Here is a 26,208-nt window from a genome sequence, read left to right on the forward strand (position 1 = left end):
ACACTGGATGTGTGAGATCAGATAAGGCTTCCTGGAGGAGGTAGTGTATGCCAAACCCTGATGGATGAGTAAAACGTAGCCAGATAAAGAGGCATGTGCTGCTTGTGTTCTAGGCAGAAGGACAAGAGTTATGAGGACCTAAAGGCACTCAAGAAGGCGGGAACCTCCAGAATGGAGCACGAGGATGTGACTGGAGAGAGAAGCAGGGCTGAGTCCTCAAGGGCTATGAGTGTCACACTGAGAAGTGTGGGTTTTATCCTCATAGCAACAGCAAGCAGAGCAATGGAAGGGTCTAAAGCAAGTTTGCAGTTTAGAAGAATCCACTCCAGCAGCTCGTGGAGGATGACCTGAAAGGCAGGGGTTAGGGAGGCAGGAAGAACATCTAAGGAGCCTATTTGCTAAACGTATGGAAGAAATAGCTGCAGGGGGTCCACACGTGCAGGTGCTCAACACCGGAAGCTGTCACCATAACTCCCAGCTCAGAAAGGACAGCCAGGCAGACCCATTGCAAGCCTTAATTGGGGTCTTTTCTGTAAACCTTCAGAGAACAGGTTAAAAGTTGAAGAAAACACCTTCCCATGCAGAAGACAGCAAAGAAAACAACCTGTTGGCTGGGGATGGGGAGAAGAGAGAAAAAGCAAGGGTCTCGCTCCGGTGCAGAATGAAGACAAATGGGCAGCGAGTTCCGGAGAATACATCGTTTCTCCGGAACACTTGCCTCTCCATCAGGGCCACGCAAAGGCCTGTCAGGCGCGAGCGGTGCTTTTGTGCGCGTGCCGGCTGCGCTCCCGTTGCCATGGCGATGGGGCCATAAGTCATGTCTGCTGGTGCTGCACAGAGACGCTGTGATTTATGCCTACCTCACTGGGATTGTAAACTTTTTTTTAATGTTCAAAATCCGTCACAGCCAGGGAGGGCAAGGTGTCTCTGGCTCACTTTGGAGGAGGGGAGGTGTTGTCAGACCTTGCCTGACACTGCCAGTGATGCTCCTCCTAGTCCCGCAGCTGGGGTCGCTGGACCATCTAAGCCAGGCTCTGCAGAACTCCCTTTTGACCCCAGCCGAAGAGTTTCAAAAACCTGAGGTTGATGCTCATTGCTGAGGCCAGGCTACTACCTCAGGAGTATCCTGTATTCAATTCTTTGTTTTGCCTCCCCAGGCTTAGACTATGCATGCCAGCTTTTTATGCTTTAATTTGGCTTAATAACCTGTACTATATCCCAGCCTCTTTACAACTGGATTTCTAGTAGGTGCAATGAAAAGAACGTGGGTTTGAAATTATACCTTCTAGGCCTGACTTTTTTTTTTCATCCACTCAATAGGACTAATATAACTTCATCTAAGGCATGTCTTCTCAACTTTAGCCTTTTGCTATTGGGGGGTTGGATAATTCTTTATTTTCTTGGGGTGGGGGGCTGCCCTGGGCATTGTAGGGTGTTTTGCAATATCTCTGACTTCTATCTACTAGATGCCAATAGCACCCTCCCAGTTATAACCCCCTAAAAATGTTTCCACCGATTGCCAAATGTCTGCTGGGGGACAAAATCCGCCTCTTTAAAACCCAGTTTAGAGATGAAGGAAGTGAAGATTTCCCTCTTGATCTATTGTATTCTCAGCTTTCACAGGAAACCAAAATTTCCTCCCAAAGACCAGGCCAACCATGCCTTCTAGATGCCATATTTACCCCACTGGACCAGAGACCTGCACAGCTGACTCAGCCCCCAGAACTTGTGAAGTCCAGTGTGTGAATCCAGCCAGATCTATGTCATGAATCTCCCCAGGCTACCCCATTTCAACACAGTTAACTCAACCTGGCCACACCTAGGAAGAGACTGCAGGGCTGAAAGATGCTATAAGGGGAGGAGAGAGGGAGAGGTGTATTGTGGAGCTATATTGTATGCTCCAGGGGCTCTGCATCTAGAATGCCTTTAAGGTGTGACATAATTTGCTAGAACTGGCAGGGATGGTCATGCACCCCTCCCCCAAAACCATTCGTTTTTCTCTTATTTCTTCCCCCAACCCAGGCTTCCACCATTTTTTATTTTGGTAAAATACACACAACATAAAATTTACTATCTTAATCACTTTTAAGGTATAGTTTAGTGGTATTAGTGTATTTATATTGGTGGCAGTCATCACCACTGTCTATCTCCAGAAGTCTTTTCATCTTGCAAAATGAAACTCTATACCCATTAAACAATAACTCTCCATTGACCCCTCCCCCAACTCTTGGCAACCACTATTCTACTTTCTGTTTCTAAGATTTTGGCTACTCTAAGTACCTCATATAAGTGGAATCATACAGTGTTTGTCCTTTTGTGCCTGGTTTATTTCACTTAGCATAGTGTCCTCAAGATTCATCTATGTTGTAGCATATGTCAGAATGTCCCTTTTTAGGGCTGAATAATATTCTATTAGATAATCTGTTGATGGATAGTTGAGTTGCTTCCATGTTTAGCTATTGTGAAAAACACTGCTATCCGTCTCATATTCTTTTTGGAAGCATCTTTGAGTCTCACTCCAATGACTCAATCATCATGTACTTAATAAACACTTATTGGAAGCAAAACCTTAGGAAGCACAAGTAGAGTATGCACAAAACAAGAGTCACAATCATTTCTGAAAGGCATGAGTTTAAAAATATCCTAATGAAGGATTCCTACAACAGATCAAAATCTGGACTCAATAATTGTAACATAATGACAACAACAGTAGCCAATATATTTATGCTAAATGCATCATGCATCAATTCACTTGATTCTCAATAGCATTTGCACAAGATAGCTAGGGTTATTCCTATATTGCACATATGGAGAATGAGGCAGTGGGAGGTGTTAACTTGTCCACTGTTACCCACATAGTGAATGGTAGAGCTGGGATTTGAGGCAGAACATTTAGCACCATAGCCTGTACCGCTGATGGGATGTGTTAAGCCAAAGGGTTTCAGCTGGCAGGGCTGCTTCTTCTTCACTACTCTGTCTCACTTACTTTTCTTCCTCTGTCAATTCTAGGAAATGTTGTAGTTCTACTCACCTGGGACTTGTTCTCTCTCTGGAATACCCCAGCATGGGCATCCTATCCACACACTGCCTCCCCAGTGAGGACCCTATGTCTTCTGCAGAGTCAAGGAAATTAAACAGGGAGTTCAGAGGTTGACCAGCCTGACTAAGCCAACAGGAGAGAGACTGGTTCCCTCTGCCCACTCCCAAAATATGTGTGTGTGCTTTGAAAGATACCCCATAGGAACCAAATCCCCCATTTTCTGATGTTTGGTTTAACTTGTATAGCCTCTAAGCCATGATGGACTAATCTGGTATTACTTGATGTCTTCAGGAATGTTGGTCCTGAACTTGCTCCTACTTGAATAGTGTTGGAGAGATTGTAGAAATAGACTTCATTTCTTAAAGATTTATGACATTTGTTCACATATTAACGTCCCTGGGAAACCTGCCAGCAAGGAAATCAATGTAGCAACTTCATTTATAATAGGGTTTCTCAAACCTTTTAAATTACGGAATCCTCCTTTTTAATTTTGTTGCATCTACTAACCCCAAAGTACTAGTGTTATTTGGAACCACTGCAAGATAATGTGTGTTGTCATAATATAATACAATAGGCACTGGGATGCAAGAAATTTTGATAGGGCTGTTTTGATGGTAGAGTGTTTATAAGTAAGAGGATTGAATGATACTTGGAGATAGTGTAAAGGTGTTTGTTAAGCAATTTAGTAGTAATATCAAAACATCTTCGTGAGCATACCAACAGAGCCACATAAAATTAATGTCATTGCAATTTTCTATGTCCTCTCTCTGAGCCATTTACTGTGCTTAGAACTCGGAATGCAATGACGGTTAAGATTCAATCCATGAACTCCAGAAACACATAGATTACCAGGTGAGGACAGAAAGGGATACTAAACTATAATTGGCTCCAGTGCAATATAATGCAATGCCCTGACCTTTACATCTGGAAAAAATATTTTAGCAGCATGAACATACCAATGAGGTGCCTATGATTCTGGAGGGCACATTCTCAAAAGGAAGCTCAGAGGAAGTGATGCTTCTGTAAGACTGGAATGGATGAAGAGTAGTGTGCTAGGTACACTGGGGACTGTGAGCATTGGGCTATTTTAGGCAGAGGGAGCGTACTGGAAAAGGCAAGGAAAATGGAAAGTGGACAGCATTTTGAGGAAATAGCAACTGGGGACATGGTGGGAGATGAGACCAGAGGGTATGATGGCCAGATTGTGAAGTGCTATTGAATGCCGGCTGAAACAGTACGGATTTTTATTTTGAGGCAGTTGAAGGTGGGGTTCTAAATGGTTTTAAGCAGGAAATAGCCATGGCCCACTTGGTACAGCGGTTGGATTGGGGATGTGCACAGAGTGTGGTGGGGACTGAAAGCAGTGAAACTATGTATGAGGTCCTGAGTCAGAAAGTGTCCATGACGATGGAGAGGCATGACCATTTTTGAATATATTTTGAAGGTAGGATGAAAGAACTTGGGACTTTCCTCCATCTGCTCCTCCAAACTCACTCTCAGCTTATCCTTCTCCTGCCTTGTGTTCAGGAGGCTGACTTTGATGGATGGACTTGATGGGCTCTTATAGTTGGCTTCTCTCTGGGTTCAGCAAATGGCAGCATCAGCAGGAGGTTTGGTAAGAAGTGGTTGGGTACAGTTGGGACATTTGTTTTCCTGGCTCTTTTGCTGCAGAGTCACCATGAGCTGTGTGTATCCCTTGACTAAAGGCCACAGTTCCATGGAATTCCCTTTCCATATTTTTGTAACTTCACCCTCACCTTGACCCAGACACTCGCCACAGGGCACTGCAGATCTCTTGTTGCTTTTCTGGAACTTTCCCTCAATTTTGTGCATAGTCCCCTTTCAAATCTCCCCAAGTCTGAGCATGCCACCTGTTTCTTGCTGGGATCCTCTTTGATATTAGTCTCCTTGTTTGGTGAGAAGGAAAGGAGTTAAACCTAAGGTACAGATAAATTAATTATTCATTGACATATCCAACTCATCTTTCTGACTAGACTGCCCTGGTGTGTGCATGTGTGCATATGTGTGTGTGTGTGAGTGTGTATGTTGTCTACTGGGTGGTTGATGCCTATTGGGCAGAGTGAGATACGCTAAGGGAAACATGGTTCTACTCAGCTGCAATGAGTGGGCCTTAAAAGGCAGAATGGTTTCTCATTTTAGCTTATCTTGATCACTGTCCCTGAGCTGCTGTCTGCATAATTGAAAATATGACCTGTTTAGGTGAGACAGAGTGAGGCTTTCCAGGAAACACTGTGAGACCATGGCAGGCAACGAAGCAGGAGGCAATGAGATGTCTATCAGCAGAAGGTAGATTCCATCACTCAGGACTGTCCATGCAATGGCAGAGGATAGAAAATATGCATCAGAAGGTCCCTTCCAGTCTGTGAGTTTATAATTGTTTAAACAAGCCTTTGAAACTATAGGACACAATTCAAGGGCCCTATGATGTGGGTAGTTTGTTTATAGCTTAGAGTGCTCCCTTTTAATATAAGTGACAATGATAGTGCCAGACAGTATCTAGGAAGCACCTACATGGACGCCTTTACTTTGCTACAAGCCAGAAATTTATTTCAGGAAATGTATTGGCACCAAGATAAGATTATCCAAATATATCCTCTGAGATAGCAAAGATGGATGGAAACTTGTGGATAAGACAGTTCCATTTCAAATTCATCCTCGGCATCTCCATTCACATGACTGTCCTTTCTCTCATGTCTCAGCAACAAAAGTTATCTCTTCATTTTGTAGGGGAACACAGTGAGGTCATGACATAGGAAATAGGGAGGACTTCTAAATACCATCAAGTTCAGAGATGGCAAACACATGACCTTTCTGTTACAACTCTTCGTCCAACACTGAAGGTGGGCAAATGAGTTCATCATGACACTTTTCCCAGCTGAGTCTGTTTGTAGTCTCAGAAACCTTCCCAGCATATCTTAGGCAGCTCCTAACCATGTATCTGAGTTGGCATGTAGGCTGGTTAATGGCTGCCATCTTTGATTTAGTGCAACCTGTTAGAGGAATAAACTTCAAAATCCAGGGAGAATTTTGAAGACATGGGTTGGAATAGATTTGCAGTTCATGGTCCACTCAATTATTTCCATGACTGTATCTGTACATTGTGACCCTGTCCCCTAATGATAGATGACTAAGCCAGGGTTGGACTTCTAACATGTGACAGACTTCTCTAGGATTTTTCAAAAGGAGACTCAGGGAAGAGAACTATTTCTCCCTGGTGTTAAGAGTCACAAAGAGCTTGGGGAGTCATGAGTATCACAACCCCTATCATGACAAGATGGGGAGTACGGAAAGAAAGTGGTTATACAATAGAAGAGAATGAAGCCGTCATGGAATGATGCAGAGAGGAAAAACAGAATCCTAATATCATCTAACTCCCTCAATCTTCCTCATTCCTGTGGCTGAGCTGATCTCTTGTCCTTCCCATGATGTCATTCCAATACAGTTGTCATTAAGCTAACTTGAATTGGGTCTCTGTCCCCTGAATCTGAAACGATCCTGATGAATACAGAGCAGAACGGGCGTCCATGCAGGAAGTGAGGGAGGTGCCGTGGAATGATGAATGGGTGGATGGATGCGGTCTTCAGGTCAGAAGTCTATGTTCAAATTCCAATCCATCCCTTTACCATCTGTGCTGCCTAAAGCCTTATAATGTCAGCTTCCTCATCTGTGAAATGGGAGATAAAAATAGCTTCAATATCAGAAGATGGCTGTAAGGATCACTTACAGGAAGCTGAGCGGGAGGCCTCTGCCCAAAAATGCTACTGATCACTGTCTCCAGCTTGGGGTCAGGCTTCAAACCCAGGTATCCTGACCCCCAGCCCAGCATACGTGCCAAAAATCATACTTTCAGGTGTCTCTCTCTTTAATCTAAAGATCTGCAGACTCGTCTCAACATCAGAAGTCCCCTTTTAAAAGTGTTTAACTTCTAATGCAGATATAACAACTCGTTTCTCAGTTTCACTGTATCTGCAAAGCTTTCTATAATTCAACATCAAATATTTATTATTACATTTATTACAGTTTTAATAATTTAGCATCTCCTGCATATGAGATAGAAGCTTAGCTAACTGGTTCCCCTTTATCCAGCCTGGGTCACTTCAATATTTATATTCCAAAGTCTCCATTTGAGTTTCACTTAGCAGAGGCTGTCTTGAGCCCTCTATCTGAGCTGACAGTTGGTGCGTGCTACAGTCTCCCCAGTGGCGAAGACTTACAGAAATTTGGTGCTGAACAATGTTTGAAGAGATTTACCGAGCCTGGGCAGAAATTCATCCTAATAGACTTCACTTTTATTATGATTGCTAAACTAAAATAGGGAAAAATATGTGTGTCTCTAGGCTCACTGGCTGAATGACAGGCAGTGGAGCTGGAAAGAGTGGAGGGCATAGGGTAGATCCACCTGCGAGGAAGCGTGCGGGCCTTTATAGTAATGTTTCTCAGAGGGGCTTCATTTTCTCTTAAAAAAAAAAAAAAAAAAGGAGCGATGTGGAGGTACCAGGAAAATGCTAATGCCCATATTCCATGAACCTAGCTGTGAGTTACCCACAGTCTTTCCCCTTCCCCATTTAATATTTCACCTCCTGCTTGCATAAAAAACACACACACTTAATAGACCAAATGCTCAACAAAGAGTAAGATATAAAGTCCAATGAACCTATTCCTCCATCTTACAGAGAATGCCCCTTCTTCCGCAACAGCCAGCATTTACTGAGCACTCACAAAACATCCTGAGTTGAAATCCTGATTCTGCCACATACTACCCATGTGACCTTGCATGAATGACTTAACATCTTTTTTTTTTTTTTTTTTTTTTGAGATGGAGCCTCGCTCTGTTGCCCAGGCTGGAGTGCAGTAGCACGATCTCGGCTCACTGCAACCTCCACCCCTCCAGGTTTAAGCAATTCTCTGCCTCAGCCTCCAGAGTAGCTGGGATTACAGGTGCGTGCCACCACGCCCGGCTAATTTTTTTGTATTTTTAGTAGAGACGGGGTTTCACCATCTTGGCCAGGCTGGTCTTGAACTCCTGACCTTGTGATTCACCTGCCTCGGCCTCCCAAAGTGCTGGGATTACAGGTGTGAGCCACCGCGCCTGGCCGAATGACTTAACATCTTTGTGCCTCAGTTTCCTCATCTGTAAGTAACAATAACTACATCATTGAGTTGTCATGAGGAGTCAGAATGAAAACATGTAGAGCACTTAGACATTGACATCAAGCAAGTGATCAATAAATGTTAGTCATTATTATTAATGACTATGGGGCTAAAAGGTTAAATGTGTTATCTCATTCCATTCTCAAAAAAACATTCAAAGATAGAGGGTGTGTTATCTTTGAGATAGGAAACTGAGGTTCAGAATTTACCTTACCCCTAGGTCAGCTAGTCAGTGGTGGAGCTGGGATTTGAGCCTAAGCAGTTTGGCTCCAGTGTCCATGCTATTCACTTTGCCCAATACCTCTTCTGTGTTTCAAGCAGGTAAGTGGGTTCCCTATTAAAGTTCTGTTGCCCTTTGGGAAAGGAACATTTGTGTGAGTAATCCGTGAGAAAAGGAAAAGTTTAGAGGAAGCATGATGGACTTGAGATTCTACCTGAAGAAGCCACCCCTCTATCAACATGCCTACTGAAAAGGAAAGCACACTTCTAGGTTGCCTACAATGCATGCACACACATGCACACATATACACACACACACTCATTAATGAAAGCTTGCAGAGCTGCAAAGGCAAGAAGTCAATTTCGCTCACTTCCAACAGGAGAGAGATATCTTGAATATCAAATGATGTAAGACCGGTATCAAGGACCTTCCCCCTAGACTCTGCTGCCTGGATCCTTCGCAAGCCAAGTGCCCCCATGCAATGCATCGAGTGACTAGCCCTGAATCCTGCCTACTCCACGTGTCCTGTGCCCCAACCCTCCCTTCTGCCATCAATGCCCTTGCCATCAATGCACAATGTGATCCAGAGAAAGGAGGCACACATCCCTTCTTTATACTGCTCTGTACCATGAACTACATCTTTTAATCACTGACCACACTGCATCATATGGTTGCTTCCTTAACTGTACCATAATTCTACAATTCCTACTACTTGTAAAACTTCTCATTCATTGAACATCAGTTACATGTAATATACTGTACTAGTAATACTATACACATTATGTCATCCTAATAACCACCGTATGAGAAAAACACACTAATCTCCATCTTCCTGATTCTGACATTGAGGCTCAAAGAGGTGAACAAACTTGGCTCAAGTTAATTCTACACTCTTTCCTACTACTCCTCTTTCTGGTTTTTCTACTTCTAGAGCCTAGCACAATGTTCATTACACAGAGAAGTACCTGGTGTGCATTTGTTGAGGATTGCACCTGGAGATACATGGCCCATGTTTCCAGCATGCACTATATCTGACTAGGGGTGCTGCTTAGTCCCAAGCCAGACTCCAGTATCTGGAGCAGTCACACAGGAACATCTGCTGGGGACCCTAGAGCAGTGAGTGAATACACTACCCTCAAGTACCCCTAGAGTCATTGCTGACTCTGCTAGTCCAGGTGGTTAACAGCTGAAAAAAAGAGAGAAGGGGAGAGAAAAGAGCATGCATGTTCTGTCTGCTGTCCTTCTCTCCCATCATCAACTGCCATGCATCCATTGGCACTACACTGCAGCCAAACTGAAATGGAAGTTCCTTCTGGCCAGGTGTGGTGGCTCACGCCTGGAATCCCAGCACTTTGGAAGGCCGAGGTGGGACATTTTGAAAAGGTCAGGAGTTTGAAACCAGCCTGGCGAAGATGGTGAAACCCCATCTCTACTAAAAGTACAACAATGAGCCAGGCGTGGTGGTGCATGCCTGTAATCTCAGCTACTGTGGAGGGTGAGGCAGGAGAATAGCTCGAGCTTGGGAAGTGGAAGTTGCAGTGAGCTGAGATGGCACCACTGCACTCCAGCCTGGGTGACAGAGTAAGACTGTGTCTCCAAAAAAAAAAGAAAGTTCCTTCTTAGGCATGCCACACTTTGCCAGTTCAAGGCCCTGGGCCTTGCCCATGAATAAAATATCTTTGAGTTTTTCTTATTCAACATCTATTTTCTACCTGTCCTGCTTTTTCACTGGGGAACTATCTTACCTGAGATCTCAATCCAGGTGGTTAAGGTGCCCCTCATTCAACCGTGGTTTCAAGGGAAAGTTGGTGACCCAGGTCTGGCTACTTGGAGCGCTTTGTCTCTTGAGAGATTGATGTGGGATATTGGCAAAGATCCCAAAATAGACCAAAGAGAGGCATCATAGCTTAGAGATGAGGAACATGGACTCAAGAGTCAGACTCTCAGGATTCAAAACCTGGTTCTATTACTTACTGGCTGTGTGACCTTGGGCAAGGTACATAATGCTCTCTGTGCCTCAGTTTCCCCATGCATTAAATGGAGCTAATAATGAGTGAAGATTAAATGAACTTATTCCAGTAAAGCACTTGGAACAGTGCCACCTAAGCAAGGATGTGCGATTATTGCTATTCCTCAGTACCAGGACTTCTGCATAAACCACTGGGAAAGGGGGCATCTCATTACTTTGGCAATGCTTAATTGTGGTTGTACGCCTGGAGAGGTCAGTGACAGTGTGCCTGAAAAAGAAAAACAGAAAAACAGAATGTACCAGAGAAACACAGAGGTGAAGGACGAAAAGAAACAGGAATAGTGAGTCCCAACATTTGGGAACATAAAAACCTTACTATGCCAAAGGCCATTGGCACTCTGGACTTTTCAAGCCCTCATATCTTTTGTTTTCTACTTAAGCCAGGTGATTCATTCCTTGTTTTGATATCAAGTGCATTTGTACTCAAACTTTAGTGAGCGTTAGAATCACCTGAGGATTTCTTCAACCAGAATTCTGGGCCAACCTCCAAAATACCTAATTTAGCAGGTGTATTATTACATAGATTCTGTGGCTGCTGCAACAAATCACCACAAACTGGGGTGGCTTCAAACAACCAGAAATCTGAAATCAGTATGCCTGGGCAAAAATCAAGGTGTCAGCAAGGTGGTCCTCCCTCTGGAGCATCTGGGGAACAATCTTTTCTTTGCCTCTTTCAGCTTCTGGCGGAAGCTGGCATTCTGTGGCTTATGGTTGCCTCACTCGGTCTCTAACTCCATCTTCAAACTGCCTCTCCACTGTGCATGTCACATCTCACTGTGCTTCTTTCTTCTAAGGGCACTCATTATGGTGTTTCAGACCTGTCCAGATAATTCAGAATAATCAACCTATGATAAGATGTGGCGTAACATCTGCAAAGACCCTTTTTCCAAACAACATAATATTTATAGGTTCTAGGAGTTACGATCTGATGATACCTTTGCGGATCATTATCAGACTATCCTAGATATGAGAATTTACATTTCTAATACATTTCTAGGTCATGCTAATGCTACTGGTCCAGGGAATACATTTTGAAAACCAGTGAGCTAGTGACTTCCTGCTAATACTTCAAAATTTGGCATAGAAGCTGTGAGTCCCTTCTTTCAACCTCCAGGTGGGTTTGACCACCTCTGATTTTGTGTCTCTTCTCTGCCTTGAACTTTCCCTCTATCTTCTTCAACTGTCACAAAGTATGACATTTTTTGTTTGCAATTTTGACTCATTTAATGCCCTGAAATCTTTGTCTTATTTTTATATCTCTATTACTTAGTTTAAAATATGGTAGGTGTTCAGTAAATTCTCAGTACTTGGAATTGAAAGGCCAAAAGAGCAAGGAGACATTCCTAATTCTATTCAGAACTAAGTCAATGTGAAAACTGTCACCAAGTGAGCCATGCCAGCTTGCACTCTGATATCCCATTATTCTTTCAACATTGTTCAGGAATTAACAGTTTTTCACCATTTCATTTTCATTGAGTTGAGATCACAGAAAAATGACTGAGGGGCTCCAAAACTGGGCTTTGTGGGTGATTATTATTCCAACTATAATAGCTATTCTCATGTTCCTCTTATAAGAAGAACCTGCTCCAGGTGAAATTGTGAAGAAGGCCCAGTATGCAGTAATAAGCGTTGTTTGTCATGCTTCTCCCTCCACAAGCATCTTTTATTCCATCTCTCAAGTTGGTCTCTTGTTTCATGCTCCTTGCTATGTCATGAAACTCTTGAAAGCAGAGGTGGACTGTATTCATCTCTGTATTCCTATGGTACCTGGCACAGTATCTGGTACATAGGAGGGGTCCAGCTAAGATTTTTCAGAATTAAAATATATCTGTATGCAATTCAGCTAGAGATTCGCTCTTCCACCTTTGTAGCTGGCATCATTAGTGTCTCAAATGCTAAAAATCTCATTCCCAGCAGCTTCCTGCTAGGATAGGCTGGAGAATGGGAGCTGTCCAGGGGAGAGTTTTCTTTTGCCCTTCAACCTCTCACACTTGAAAGCCTTCCCCCTCACCTTAGATTGCACAAAGCCAAAGCTTAGCCACAGTTCTTGATTAATTGGCAATGTTCTCTCTCTTGAAAATATTTGCCTAATTCCCTCAGTCAGATACATCTTTCTTTTCCAATCCTTTCCAGTCCCCTAGGGCACTCTATGTTTACCACACATGTGATTCTTCATTCATTCTATAACCATGTCCATGTACATAAAGCCACAGACCTAGCATACTGAACTGGAATTTATAGACTCATTTAAGTCTCCCCCAAAGCCCATGACAAAGTGGTTAATATGAATCCTCAATACTGAGCAACTATTGATTTTAAGATGCACCATAGGTTGTATGTAGCCTTTCAGCAAAAACATGAGAAAGTAATGAAAAGATAAAGAGAACAAAAGTCACTATGTTACAATAATAAGCATGATAACTAACGTTTCTAAAGAGTTCACCACATAGCAAACTCACCGCTTTACATGTAATATATCACTTAATCTTCATCACTCCATATATGCTATGAGATTTTTATTTCCATTATTCTCAAGGAGAAAACAGCTCCAGAAAAGCTCCTGCAGTAAGCAAGTGATGGAGCTAAGATTTGCACTCAGGCAATTTGCTTGAGTTCCATAGCCTATGCCCTTGGGCAATAAACTTTATGTTTAATCAAAATATAGAATACACAGAGAAAAGTGTGAAGCTCAGTGAATTTTCACAGAGTTAAAACACTCATGTAACCACCAGCCATAACAATCAATCAAACATTATCAGCATCACATAAGCCCACTCATAGTTCCCCATGTCACCACCCTCTCCATCGCCCAGAAGTAATCCCTATCCTTTCTTCTAACATCATAAATTAGTTTTCTACTAATTAGTAAAACTAGTTTTTTTGTTTTTATATAAACATATTAATATTATTTTGTGTTTGGTTTCCAAAATTCTGTATTATATTTGTTAGATTCATCCAAGGTGCTATGTATGGTTACTATGTTCTTTCATATTCATTCTTAAAGATATTCTATTGTGTTATTATTCCATAATTTATTTATCTAATTTTTCGCTGATGAGTATTTGTATTTTTTTTTCTAGCTTTCTAGCAGTACAAATGAGTGCTTCTATTCGTATTTTTGTAAGTCCTACTTGTGGTACACATTTCCATATTTCTGTTATACATACCCTTACGGGTGAAACTGACGGGCTATAGGAGATATAGGAGATATATACCTCCAACTTTAGTAGATACCACTCCACAGGTTTACATAGTGGTCATACTTATTTTTATTCGCACTATAAAAATATGAAAGCCACAGTTGTTCCATATCCTTCCTAACATTTGTTATCATTAGTTATTTTAAATGTAGCTGCCTTGGTAAGTCACAGTCTGTACATTTAACTACTAAGTTGTTCTGCCTACTCTAGTGTGAGATCTCATAATTGTCCAAGAATGTATCACAGATTAAAAATCAAAGAATCAACTTGCAATGCACGTTCAAGCTTTCCTTTCCAATCCTACTGTAATGCTTACCTTCCGTTTTCCTTTAACTCTGCTTTTCCGCGTAGTCTTTCCTCTAATCTCTCTGTTGTGATTCCAGGGCGGTATTATTGGCTATCTATAATTATGATCTATTATTTATTAAATTTCTAACATATCATCTGACTGGAACTTGTTAATTCTCTAAACGCCCATGATATGCTTGCCTGGGCAATGTCATGTCAAACAAGGTTTATTAGTGCAGCTTGGAAAACTGAATCTACATAGTGCAGATTCTCTCAAATGGTGATGATTGCAATCTTTTATCCCCTGTTGCAGATCAGGGATTGAAATGTGGCTTCATCTCTTACTAGTGAAGGCATTGCCTCTATGCCTCAGGTTTGTTTATTTATTTTGGAATCTGAAAAATGAGCACCACCTCATGGAACTGATGTAAGAATGTAATAATACTATTGAAGTACTTGGCACTTAGAAAATGATCAATGGATATGAACTATGATTATTATTATTACCTTCTGTGAGGAAGGCACTGTTATTATCCCCATTTTGCAGACAAATAAACGAAAACATAGAGAATTAAACTTGGCCACCGTGACGACACAGTTCACACTTGGTCGAGATGGAATTCTAAAGCAGCCCTATCCAACTCCAGAGTATGCGTTCCCATCAGCCAGCCTGAGAGCTGTATCATCTGAATCTCCACTGAAATCATGGATGCAATGTCAACAGGACAGAACTCTGAGGAAAGCTAGTCAAGACTTTCTTTTCAGCTGATTTCTAACAAAGTAACTGTGTCTCTTTAAGAATAGTCTTTTAAACCAGATGGTCCTTGCTTTATCTTTAAAATATGTAATGCAGAGAAACCTTAGCACATGCTTTACTAAAACCTCATATACTTTAATTCTATCAAAGATGAAAACAATGGTAAATATCAATGAATCAGTAGGTGAATGTGTATGTGAAGCTATTTTAGTTCCTAGTAATCGCTATGTCATACCCTAAGTGCCATCTCTTTATAAACCTATTCTTTTTAAAACATCCTCTTTTGGGAAATGCTAATAGCCTAAAAAAGCATGATAAGTTCATCCCTCCCAGTGAAAGCTGACAAGGTGAGAGTAAAAACATTGTAAAGTAAGAGAGTTGGGTTCTAGGAGCTTTCTGTCAAGATGCCATAGAAATACTGATAGCATCGTGATTTAGAATGACCCAAGGCAACTATGGAGCTGTTGAAAAACAGTCACTGGTAGTTAGGGGGGCCATGATATAGTTCTAGTTCACGAGCCAATAAGCTGTGTACAAGTCAGTCTTAGAAGTAAAACTACTCTATTCTTGGTAACATCAAAATTTCTAGAATGCTTCCCCTAATCAAATTGAGAGAAATAAACCCTCCACTAGAAAGCTCCGGAACAGTGCTAAGATCAGATCTAAGACCACAGACTTAATTAAATCAATAAACATTTAATAGATGTCCAATATGTACTAGGGGCTAGGGATTAAAAAGCTAAATAAGTTATTTTCCTTGACCTTGAGAAGTGCACCATAATGGGGCAGAATGATATGTAAGCATCTAATTAGTACGCAGTAGAGTAAGTCTATAATGAAGTTAGCTACAAGCTGCAGGATAATGTAAAGTGAAATGTAGTCTCCATGCTTTCATAAGTTAAGAACAAAAGATTTAGCCTGGACCTTTTTTTTTTTTTTTTTTTTTTTGAGATGGAGTCTCACTCTGTTCCCCAGGCTGGAGTGCAGTGGCTCGATCTCAGCTCACTGCAACCTCCGCCTCCCGGGTTCAAGCGATTTTCCAGCCATCCTCCCAAGTAGCTGGGATTATAGGCATGCACCATCACATCAGGCTAATTTTTGTATTTTTAGTAGAGACCAGGTTTCACCAAGTTGGCCAGGCTGGTCTAGAACTCCCGACCTCAGGTGATCCACCTGCGTCAGCCTCCCAAAGTGCTGGGATTACAGGTGTGAGCCACCACGCCTGGCCTTTAGCCTGAACATTTAAAATTCATAAATTAGCCCAAAGTACATCCCTTGGACTACAACAGAAAGCATCCCATTTTCTAAACTGTTGCCTTTGTGACTCTCCAACATACTGTTAAGTAAAGATAAGATCATTAATGATCTCGTGATGAGCTAGATAATGCATCAGCCTCTCTTATATTTAATATAAATCTAAAAGGAAAGCAATAGTGTTGAAACGTAAGGCATTGAGACACAGTGATGGAGGTCACATCTAAGAGTTCAGGAGCACGGAATATTTGACAGTGTTCTTTACGTCAACTAAACAGCAAGAACACTCCTTAGGAGTTCCTGTGGTACTCCAACAGGGGGACTTCCAAGGTTTTAAGAAGTACTTGTGCAGAGAACTGGAGACGATTCCCTACCTGACGTCTGCAGGGTCTTCCGTGACGAGCACATCGGTCTTGCAGCTGGCCAGGGGGTTGATGGACAGCTCCACCGGCGGAACCACAAAGCTTTTGCTGACAGGAAGCCAGAGGCCTTGGCCCAAGCTGAAAGTAGACCTGCAATGTAAGAGTTTCCATTGGGGAACTCCCTGGGAAGCAGAGAGCAAACAGACAAAAGGGGCCCCTGTTCCCATCCCTTCTAGGGCAATTTCCTAATTCTCCACCCATGTCCCCTGCATTATTTAAGGAATGATGTCGGCCAACTTTCTCCAGAACTGGATGATCATTTCTCAAATCTGTTAAAACATTTAGCTCATGAATTGCTTTGTGTTACTAAGTTCCTTTTCGTGATTTACTAGTGGACTCCGTGAGGATAGGGACCATTGCCGCTCTGATTTTCCAGCAGTCCTGACATACAGCAGGAGTTCCACAAGCAACTGCTATGTCAGCAGGGACAGTCTGGCACAAAGGTTAAGAGCACGGACTTTGAATCAGTTTGAACTAAAATCTGATTTCCAGTTCTGCCACTTAATTTGCTGTATGTCTTTATCTACATGTGTATTGAAGTTTTACACAAGATTTTGTGGAGGTGATGGGAAGAGGTTCTATGGTTACAGAGTATTTTTAAACCACTGGACTTAATAATCAGTAATGTCTCCTCCAGTTCAAGTATCTGAGTCTATAAGTCTAGCTGCCAGACAAATGGGAATTAGATTCCCATAGCAACCTTGGCCATGATGGTACATTAGTGCCAGGGAGGGTTGTTTTGTACTCAGTGCAGCTCAGAAGAGCACAGGCTCAATAGTCTAAGGATGCATGACCACATCTTCCTATCAGTCCTTTCTCCATTTCCCAGAATTATGCCCAAACAAGAAAGCCAACTCACCTGAGAATCTTTTCAGGGGCTTGCTCCCCTGTCACCAGATCATAGCCCCTCTCAAGTGTCGTGTAGGGCCAAGGTCTACGGGAAGAAGGAGAGGGGAGAGGAGATGACATTAGTCAGAGGCAGGTAGGATTCGCACGTGGCCACTGCTCTAGAGCAGCTTTACAAACAACCACATTCTGCAGAAATAATTATTGGGCAAGACTATTTATATTATAAAAGAATGTCTCCAATTTATAGAAGGATTCAGCACTTTCATAAAGTGTACATGTCCATTCAGGAGTCTGTTTGAAAATGTTATTCTTTTTCTTTGTCAGTCCACTTAAGAAAGTGTTCACTGACTACTTTGTTTGCGTGGGTGACTTAAATGTCAGCCTTTGTTCTCTAGAATATTCATCAATCATGTACCTTTAATACTAAAATGTGATTCCATGGGTTTTGCAGGAGCACTACTTCCCATTGGGTTTTGCAGGAACACTACTGTTGCAGAGAAAGAGTCTTCTTTGTGGAGATGCCTGGGGCCTCTGGTAACACAACAGAGGAGGTAAAACTCGGTCCTGCACTGTCCTGGACCTAAAGCCCTTTGTCACTCACCCTTCACTCTGTCCCCAGTCACTGCGCACACACAGGTGTCTGTGAACAGGGTCAGGGGCATAGCCTTCATAGCAGCTGCACTCTCCTGTAAGTGAAAAGAAAAACAATTATTGTGAAGTAGAGTCTCCCCAAATAGGCTTTTCCCCGGTTTGCCTGTTTTCCTAAGACTTATATGAAGTGAGCTGCTTAGTTTTAGAAAAGGCACATGGAAAGAGGGCAATCTGGTCCATTGACCACTGTGGTTAACAGAGTTTACTCCTTTGTTCATTCACTCATTTATTCCTTCAACAAGTCCTGGTCACACTCTGAGAGGTGCTCAGCTCAGCAGTGGAGATACAGAGGTCAAAGTGGTAATCCAGCCGCTGAAGGAGCTCACAACTTAAGACAGGGAAACAGGAAGTGATCAGGTGGCTACAAATGGAGGTCGTCCTTTCAAATATTAAAATTACGATAAAGTGCATTTACTCTAGAGGCATAATCACAAAACTGAGTTATCTCCATCTGAATGGAGAGGTCTTCACTTTCCATAAATCCCAAATTAAATGCCACCATCTCCAAGAAACCTTTGATTTCCCCCTTCAGAAAAATGCTGTCTGTAGTCTCCTGGTTTTATTTTGGGTTGTTTTTCATTTTAAAATTGTTTCTCCCCTCCTCCCCTTCCCTCTACTGCCATCTCTTCTCTTGTCCTCTTTTCTCCTCTCCCTCTCTCTTGCCATTCTTTTTCATTTCCTTCCCTTCCATCCATTCGTTCATGAATCCATCCATCCATCCATTATTTTTTTTCAGGCCATGGCTTACGCTTGGTTGCATGAATGCTTGCTAGCATTACACACTGCCTTAAGTACATTCTCTCATTGGCCAAGTTCATTTCAAGTGGCATATGTCCCATTTCCTAGCATATCTTCAGAGTCCAGAATCCTAGAAGTGATTTCAGAATCTCTCTGTCCTACTCCCAGTTGTTGTCATTTATTCTCTACTGTATACTTAAGGTATAGAATTTCTTTTTCTCTTTTTTTTGAGACTGAGAGTCTCACTCCATCGCCCAGACTGGAGTGCAGTGGCATGATCTTAGCTCACTGAAACCTCCTCCTCCCAGGTTCAAGTGATTCTCCTGTCTCAGCTTCCCAAGTAACTGGGATTACATGCATGAATCACCATGCCCAGCTAGTTTTTGTATTTTAGGTAGAGATGAGGTTTCATCATGTTAGCCAGGCTAGTCTCAAACTCCTGAACTCAAGTGATCTGCCCACCTCAGCCTCCCAAAGTGCTGGGATTACAGGTGTGAGCCACCGTGCCTGGCCTAGAAACATTTTTTGATTTAATGAGTTACTGCTTTTTTCTCTAAGGTGTATTTGTGGGATGCTTAAAGATGGTTTACCAAAAATAGATTCTATTTAAAAATGTGTTTGGGTAATACTACCCCATTCCTTAAAGCCAGTGTAGTGTGATTCTCCATCAGGGTGATACATACACGATTTTCACCAACTTATTTTCCTTTGGGAGCCTTGTTGGTGGAATGACTCACAGGATTATAATTTTATGGAAAACCTCTTGGGAAATGCTGGTAGGAACCGCCCTGGCTTTGCCTACTGCCTTGAATAGGGTTGGTGCTTAACAATATGAGTTGAATGAATAATCAACTATCTGTTATGACTCTGGTAAACTTCCAGGCTAATGAGGTTGGCTTGTCTTCTTTCTCATCTTCTTGTAATCACATTTTCTCTCTCTCTCTGTATGTCTCTCTCTCACAGACACACACACACACACACACACATACACACACACACACACAGATAAACCTGTCACCCTTGGATCCTACAGTGATCCTGATAGATAGGACCCAAAAGTTTTCAAATCATGTCCATGGAAATGTATTACTTCACAGAGATTTTGGGACTATGCAAATTTTATATTTTACTTTTTCTTAAAGGTTTTATTTTTAAATTTTTAAAAATACAAAAACAAGAATAAACACTCAGATATCATATGCCAGAATTTAGGATACTGAAGAAAGTATCAGTTGCCAGATAAACTTATTTTATCCAGGCTTCAGGGAAAAAAAAATAATCTCCTGTCATCTTTGTTTCATCTAAAAGGATACTGAGGATGAGTCAAGGTGCCAACAAGCTCATGCTATTTGCAACTACATATTTTGTGAATCAGGATTTTCTCAACTTTATACAACTAAAACACAACATTGTAGTAAATAGAATACTAGGGTAACACGGGTTCTACAACTATCACCCTTAACTCTGGATTCTGAAATGTATGTATTCATCAAGTAAAATTACTGTTCTCTCTGAAGAACTGTAAATGTTATATATTTGACCTTCTATGAAGCATTCTGAGTGTTTCAAAACACTGTAACTTGTTTTATAGATGACACTGCTGCTTAATCTTTGTATTCCCAGCACCTATTGACAAATAGCCTGCACTTCATGAATGCTGCCTGAACAAAAAATGGTAGTAGGACAGAGTATGGAGTGAAGAATGGGTCAGAGATAGTATTCAAAATATGCAGAATGAGGTTGTTGAAAGACACAAGGAGAGACAGAAGACAGGTCCTTTTCCTCTTATCTGCTTCCCTGGAAAATAAGGAGGGTTTGCTCACAGGTAAAAATGGTTTCTGTACTCCTCCCCTGCAACGTCACGCCTAGGGTCTTCCACCAAGTGGAAGTGCTGTAAGTATGGCTGCCTAATGAACTGATTGTTGCCAGAGGTAAGGGGAATGGAAGGAAAAGGCTAAGAGCCTTGAATGTGGACGAAAATAATTTACCAAAGCGGGGAGGGGCAGGAGTCACTAATGATGTGTTAAAATGCAACAGTCCCTTCATGAAATATTCACCACTTTAAACACGTCTAATATTAAAGATTAAAAGTCCTGGGATTTGTCCTCGAGACTCCCTGGACTGATTTATGATCTGCCACAAGCCACAGGCCTCATGATTCATAATGGCAGAGGTAAAATGGTTACCTCTGGCAAAGGAGTAGGAAGTCAGGCTGGGGTGGGCGAGGAGGGGCCAGCAAGGAGGATCCCTCTTCTTTATGGAAAGGGCAAAGGCTGAGGTCCCTGTCTCTCCTGCAGTGACCTGCAGGAGATAGCACAGTTCACTTCTTTCCTCTTTCTCTCGGTTTTGGAAATACTGGTGAGATTGAGAAATTTATTCAGAAAAAGGGTGCTGCTATGTTTTTCTTTCCTCCTTGTGTGCTTACTAGGCAAGTTTTCCCTGACTCACAATGGATCATTAGTTACTGATGCTCATTATACAACAAATACATATGTTGCAATTAAGAGGCATTCACCCTGGAGACCCCCATGAGGCTGCCTGGAGAACAGAAAGTAGGCAGACGGAAAAGCCCCTGAGTGCTAGCAGCTGGTGGACACGGTCCCATCCTCTTGCTCTCTCCCTAGTTGTGTGGCCTTAGTCAGCTTTTTGGTTTCAGCTTTCTCATTTACAGAATAGGGATGATAGCAATGTCCATTTCCTAGAGCTGATGTAAGAACAAATTGAAATAGTAAAGAATAAAGCTAGTGGCTCAGGTGACAACTAGTTGATGGTGAAGAAGTGAGTTTCTGGGTACTATGCACACTACATGGGTGCAACATATGAATGTAACAAACCCGTAAATGTACCCCCTATATAAATAAAAGTTGAATTTAAAAAAAGTGTTTCCTTCCCTTTAATTCCAAGCTGGCCACTGGGTTCTGATATATATTTACATTTAGACAAAACTATCACCCCTAACTCCTTACATATTAGACATGTAGAGACACAGATTACCTCCTTTTGGGGCCTCAGTTTCTCCTTCTGTAAAACGGAAGGTTGGAGTAGATCACACATCAGTTCTGAGCACCAAGAGTCAGCTGTTTGCATTGCCTTTCCAAATCCCTAACCTCTGCTTTCTGGATACTGTTTGTTTTAGTTTCAGCTGCAATAATTCTTAGCAGCCGCCTGGGTCTCTAGCAAGATCTCCATCAATGCCATAGGTATTGGCTGTATTGACTCCTGTTTCCTATTTTGCTGGCTCAGCTAAATCTCCACTATTTGCAACCAGGCATTTCCTTCTTGTCAGGTGCAAAGCCTCTGACAGCCACAGCGGAGGGTAATTAACCTCTTCCCTGGGTGAGTCCTTTCTTCAACTCTGCTTCTGCACACCCAGAGCAGCAAGGCCATCAAAGAACAGTTCTCCAGGGATACATGTAACCGGGCTGACTGTGAACTCCCACACTCCCTATCCCTATAACTTTAGTACCTTCCTTGCTCACTACTGCATCTCAGCACCTCCTGCATTGCCTGGTGCAGAGTAGGGATTCAGTAAATAAATGCTAAATAGATAAAGGGATATATTTCACAATAGTAATGCCTATGCCAATGGAACAGGGCAATAATTTTTACTTGCCTGTTCCCCCACTAAGCTGGGAATTTCTTGATGGCAAAAACATTTTCTTAATCATCCTGTATTCTAATAATTAGTATAGTGCATGATAAAGGGTTGGCAAGTCATTTACTGAATGAATGAATGAATGAATGAATTAGTGAATTCATACATATATCATGATTATCATGAATTTAGGCTGAGTTCATTTAGAATAATGATGACTCTGCTGAGGACTGGAAGAAACTTTCTACATCCAAGATAGGTATTTGCCAAGGAAACAAAGAGTGCAAACACAAGTGCTGATGAAAGGTCCAAAATAGAATTTTATTTCACATCAGAGTAGAAAAGACCCTTCAAGACCAGCTAGTTCAAACTTTCCCAGTTTCATTATTCAGAAGAAGAAACTCAAGCTAAGAGAGTAAAGGAGTTTGTCCAAATCACTGGCCTAGCCTCTGGGCCAGCCGGGATGAAAACCCAGGGCTCTTGGCCGCCACTTCAGTGTCCTTTTGCTGCATTGGTGGTATCAATAGTTCAATGCATTCTGAAGCCTTTTGTAGCAATTTTTTTGTACAAAAGGTTTTTTTGATATTACTAAGTTTTCTAAAAATGAGAGCATTTACAAACGGGTATTATTTAAACAGTAAAATGAATTTGAAATGCCCGTAAGTGCATTAAAGACATACAGTTATGTGTTGTTAATAATGGAGACCTAAAAAAAGAATTCACTCTCTTCGTTATATTGGTTCTCATAAGGGAATTCAGTTAGATGGTTTTCTATCTGGCTAGTTACCAGAACTGTGTTATCAGCAGTAGATGAGTTGCGTTGATTTTAAAAGATTTACTCTTCATGTCTCCTGGCTGCCATTGGTTGAGGTCTCTTTCTATGTTGTATGCATTCTCAGTCCAGAAACTCTTGGGTAAAAACAACAGAACGCCTTGATCATGAACCATCTGTGTTCATCTCCTGTGAGGCTCTTCCAAACAGGACAGTGCCTTCTTGTTAATCACATAAGGCCAGTAGGCTGGTGAAATGGTTCAGAGTGTGGGTGGGCCATGAAATCATCATGTACTGCATTCAAATCCTGGATCTGCCTGCCACTTCAAGTTTGTAAGAACCTGATACATTGCTTCTTCTCTCCCTGAGCCTGTCTCCTTGATCTGTACTGGAGCTGGTATCATATACCTGTGGAAAGGATCAAGTGCTGTATTTGAAAAATCCTCAGCACGGTCTTTGGCACATTTCTTCTTGCTGAGAACACAACGGCTGTTTGAGTCCATACAATTATTGTTCTTGGGTAGGAGGGGCCCGTCCACTATGCTGTTTTAGTGGGAAGGAAAGGTGTTTAGAATGAAGGATGGTCAAAAATCCAAGGTATGCCCTTCGCAAAACCCAAAAGACCACAGTTTCTTTATCTGTAATTTGGGGTGTTTTTTTTTTTTTTAAATTATTATTATTATTGTTTTAGAGACAGGGTGTTGCTCTCTTGCCCAAATTGGAGTTCAGTGGCGCAATCATGGCTCACTGCAGCCTTGAGCTTTTGGGCTCAAGAGATCCTCCTGCCTCAGCCTCTCAAGTAGATAGAACTATAGGCACGTGCCATCATTCCCAGCTAATTTTTAAATATTTTGTGAAATGAGATCTAACTATGTTGCAGAAGTTGAGGGCAGTTTGAATGAGATAATCCCCAAAGGTGTTCCTGGGTTTCCAGAGCTACGAAGACATGTTACCTGTGTCCATGGCAGGCCCTGCTGAAGGAGGTATGGGTACGGACAAGGCATAAGCTAGAGGCCGCTGCCTCCTCCATCCCAGCAGCACAGAGGAGCTCATGGCTTGCCCATGAGAGTGCAAAGCCTCCTTCATAAGCCATCCTGGCTGTCTGACTCCCCTCCCCAAACCCTGTCATTCTGTTATGATTCCATTTTCGCTTGCTTCTAACTCAGTCATCACTTATCACCACCGGCCAGGGACGCTGCCTGCTGTTCACTTTCTTATTTACTCTTCTTGTCACTGTGGTTTGAAAAGGCATCTCTCTGGGCCCTCAGAGCAATAAACATGGCACTCTTCCCCATTCTGACTCCAAGTGGGCCACCTTGGGCCTCTTCACCTCTGTATCTCTGTAACTCAACTCAAGGCCAGACACGTAGTGGGCAAAGCATGGGTTGGGCATAACATTATGAGGGTCTGCTTTGTGCTAAAAATGGTGTGTGACATTTGACATGTGTCATTGCATGTCACAGCCGTGACTGGTACAAGGAGGAAGGTACTGATGCCCTCCTTGTAAAATGAGGAAAGTGAAGCTGAGACTCGACTAGTCACCTGCCCTAGGTCATAGGGCCAGGTCTCCAAAGCTCATGCTCGCTTACACCACCATAAACATCACAACAATAAATATAACCACAAGGACAATAACAAGGACAGCTGCCTTTGACAGTGATCACGTGTGAGACACTGAGGGTCATTTCTCTGCAGTACTTAATCATGCATTTGCTTCTTTGCCATGGTTAATTGTGGGAAGAGTACATTTTCTTTCCTGCCCTTTGTCTTCAGGCTTGGCATATGACTTGCTTTGGTCAATGGGATGATGACATCTGGGACTTAAATAATCAAGGTTTCAAATGTATTTATGTGGATAGGCTTTGTGTTTTGCACTCCTGCCTCTTGCCATGAGAAAGAACACCTCCAGGCTGTGGCTGGTCCGTGAAGGAAGAGAGATGTGTGGAACCGATCTGGATTCATCCTCAGCTTAGAGCCAAGGGCAGCTGAGTGCTGGCTAGATCAGTCCACCCAGATGCGTGACAAAGGAGAAAAAGATGCTTACTTATAGTTGTTGACAATAAAATGTGATTGATATGCAGCATTATTTTGGCAAAAGTTTCTGATGTACTTTAAACCTAGATGTCCACATCTCTATGAGTAATGGTACCACTTTATTTCCTAATTGAAAACTTCAGAAAAACTTCTAACTGGGCCCTATTTTGTACCCTCAGCATCTGAACGATATCTGAATCCCACTGACTCTACCTCTTTGGTTTTATCCAGACCCATTTATTCCCATCTGTCTTCTCTGTCACTGGCCTAGTTCAGGCCCTCAGCATTGTCCATGTGCTATGAACCTATTTTCCGTGTTCCTACATCCAATCTGACTGTTGGCCAGTTATCTTTTCAAAGAACAGTTATCTGTACCCATGGCCTTCCCCAAAAACTCTCAGTGGTTTTCAGTTACCTTCAGGGTAGAGGTCATATATACCAGTCTAGCATTCAAAGTCTTTCATCATTGGCCTCAGCCAATTTTTCCAACCTTATCAATAACTCTACCTCCCTGTGGCTTTTATGCTCCAATTTTTTCTGAGTCTACTGGTAAGAGCAGGGTCTCTTGAGACCAACCTTCAGACCCTTTGAAGCTTCTTTCAGCAGGTCTGCCTTGGTTCTACCCATGGGTACCACTCAGAGATCCCACTCAAGCAAAGACTGAGCCCTAGAGAGAGACAAAGTCAATGAAGGACAGATGAAAGTAAGAGGGAAAGGAGAAAAGGGAAAATTAAGTGGCAAACAATTATTTAGTAAAAGAATGAGATAATTTGGGCAGTGTTGAGTATAAGTAATGTCATCAGGGGATACATTTTACAGCCCTGAATCCTCTGCAAATCATTCTACCTTTCTGGACCTCAGCCTTCCCATCTGTAAAATGAGTAGGTAGTATTTGGATATCCCACTTTTCCAAATCTTGTTCAAATTCTAGCCCTTGATTCTTCTTCTAATATATTCTGGTCTTGTTTCTTGAAATCAGCATCTCCCTTGTGATTCAGGAAGCAGGATAAGTTTGGGGGCTTGGGGAGATGGAGGCTTGGTAGGCAAAGAACATGATTCGAGTGAAATAACAAGAGGATATAATTAGAAGCTTTATGAAATAAGGAAGATTCTTTATAAGTCTACTCAGCCAAATGTGTTGTGTGACCTGAGGCAGTTCTCTCCCTCCCTAGGGCTCAGTTTCTCTA

General features: G+C 42.2%; 1 protein-coding gene across 3 annotated transcripts in view; it reads right to left on the bottom strand.

The window, feature by feature from the left end:
- Positions 1-26,208, bottom strand: part of ASTN2 (astrotactin 2) — a 1,032,132-nt gene that overhangs the window by 567,401 nt on the left and 438,523 nt on the right. For 2 of the 3 annotated variants that reach the window (XM_017949334.2, XM_017949331.2), the window contains 3 exons: positions 17,833-17,917; positions 17,242-17,316; positions 16,335-16,472 (listed from right to left, as the gene is read on the bottom strand). In XM_017949334.2, coding sequence (XP_017804823.2) covers positions 16,335-16,472; positions 17,242-17,316; positions 17,833-17,917 — 298 coding nt within the window. The remainder of the gene's footprint in view (positions 1-16,334; positions 16,473-17,241; positions 17,317-17,832; positions 17,918-26,208) is intronic. The other variant, XM_017949333.2, reaches the window with a different exon arrangement.

Source organism: Papio anubis, chromosome 13, assembly GCF_008728515.1.
Source record: "Papio anubis isolate 15944 chromosome 13, Panubis1.0, whole genome shotgun sequence".
NCBI lineage: Eukaryota > Metazoa > Chordata > Mammalia > Primates > Cercopithecidae > Papio > Papio anubis.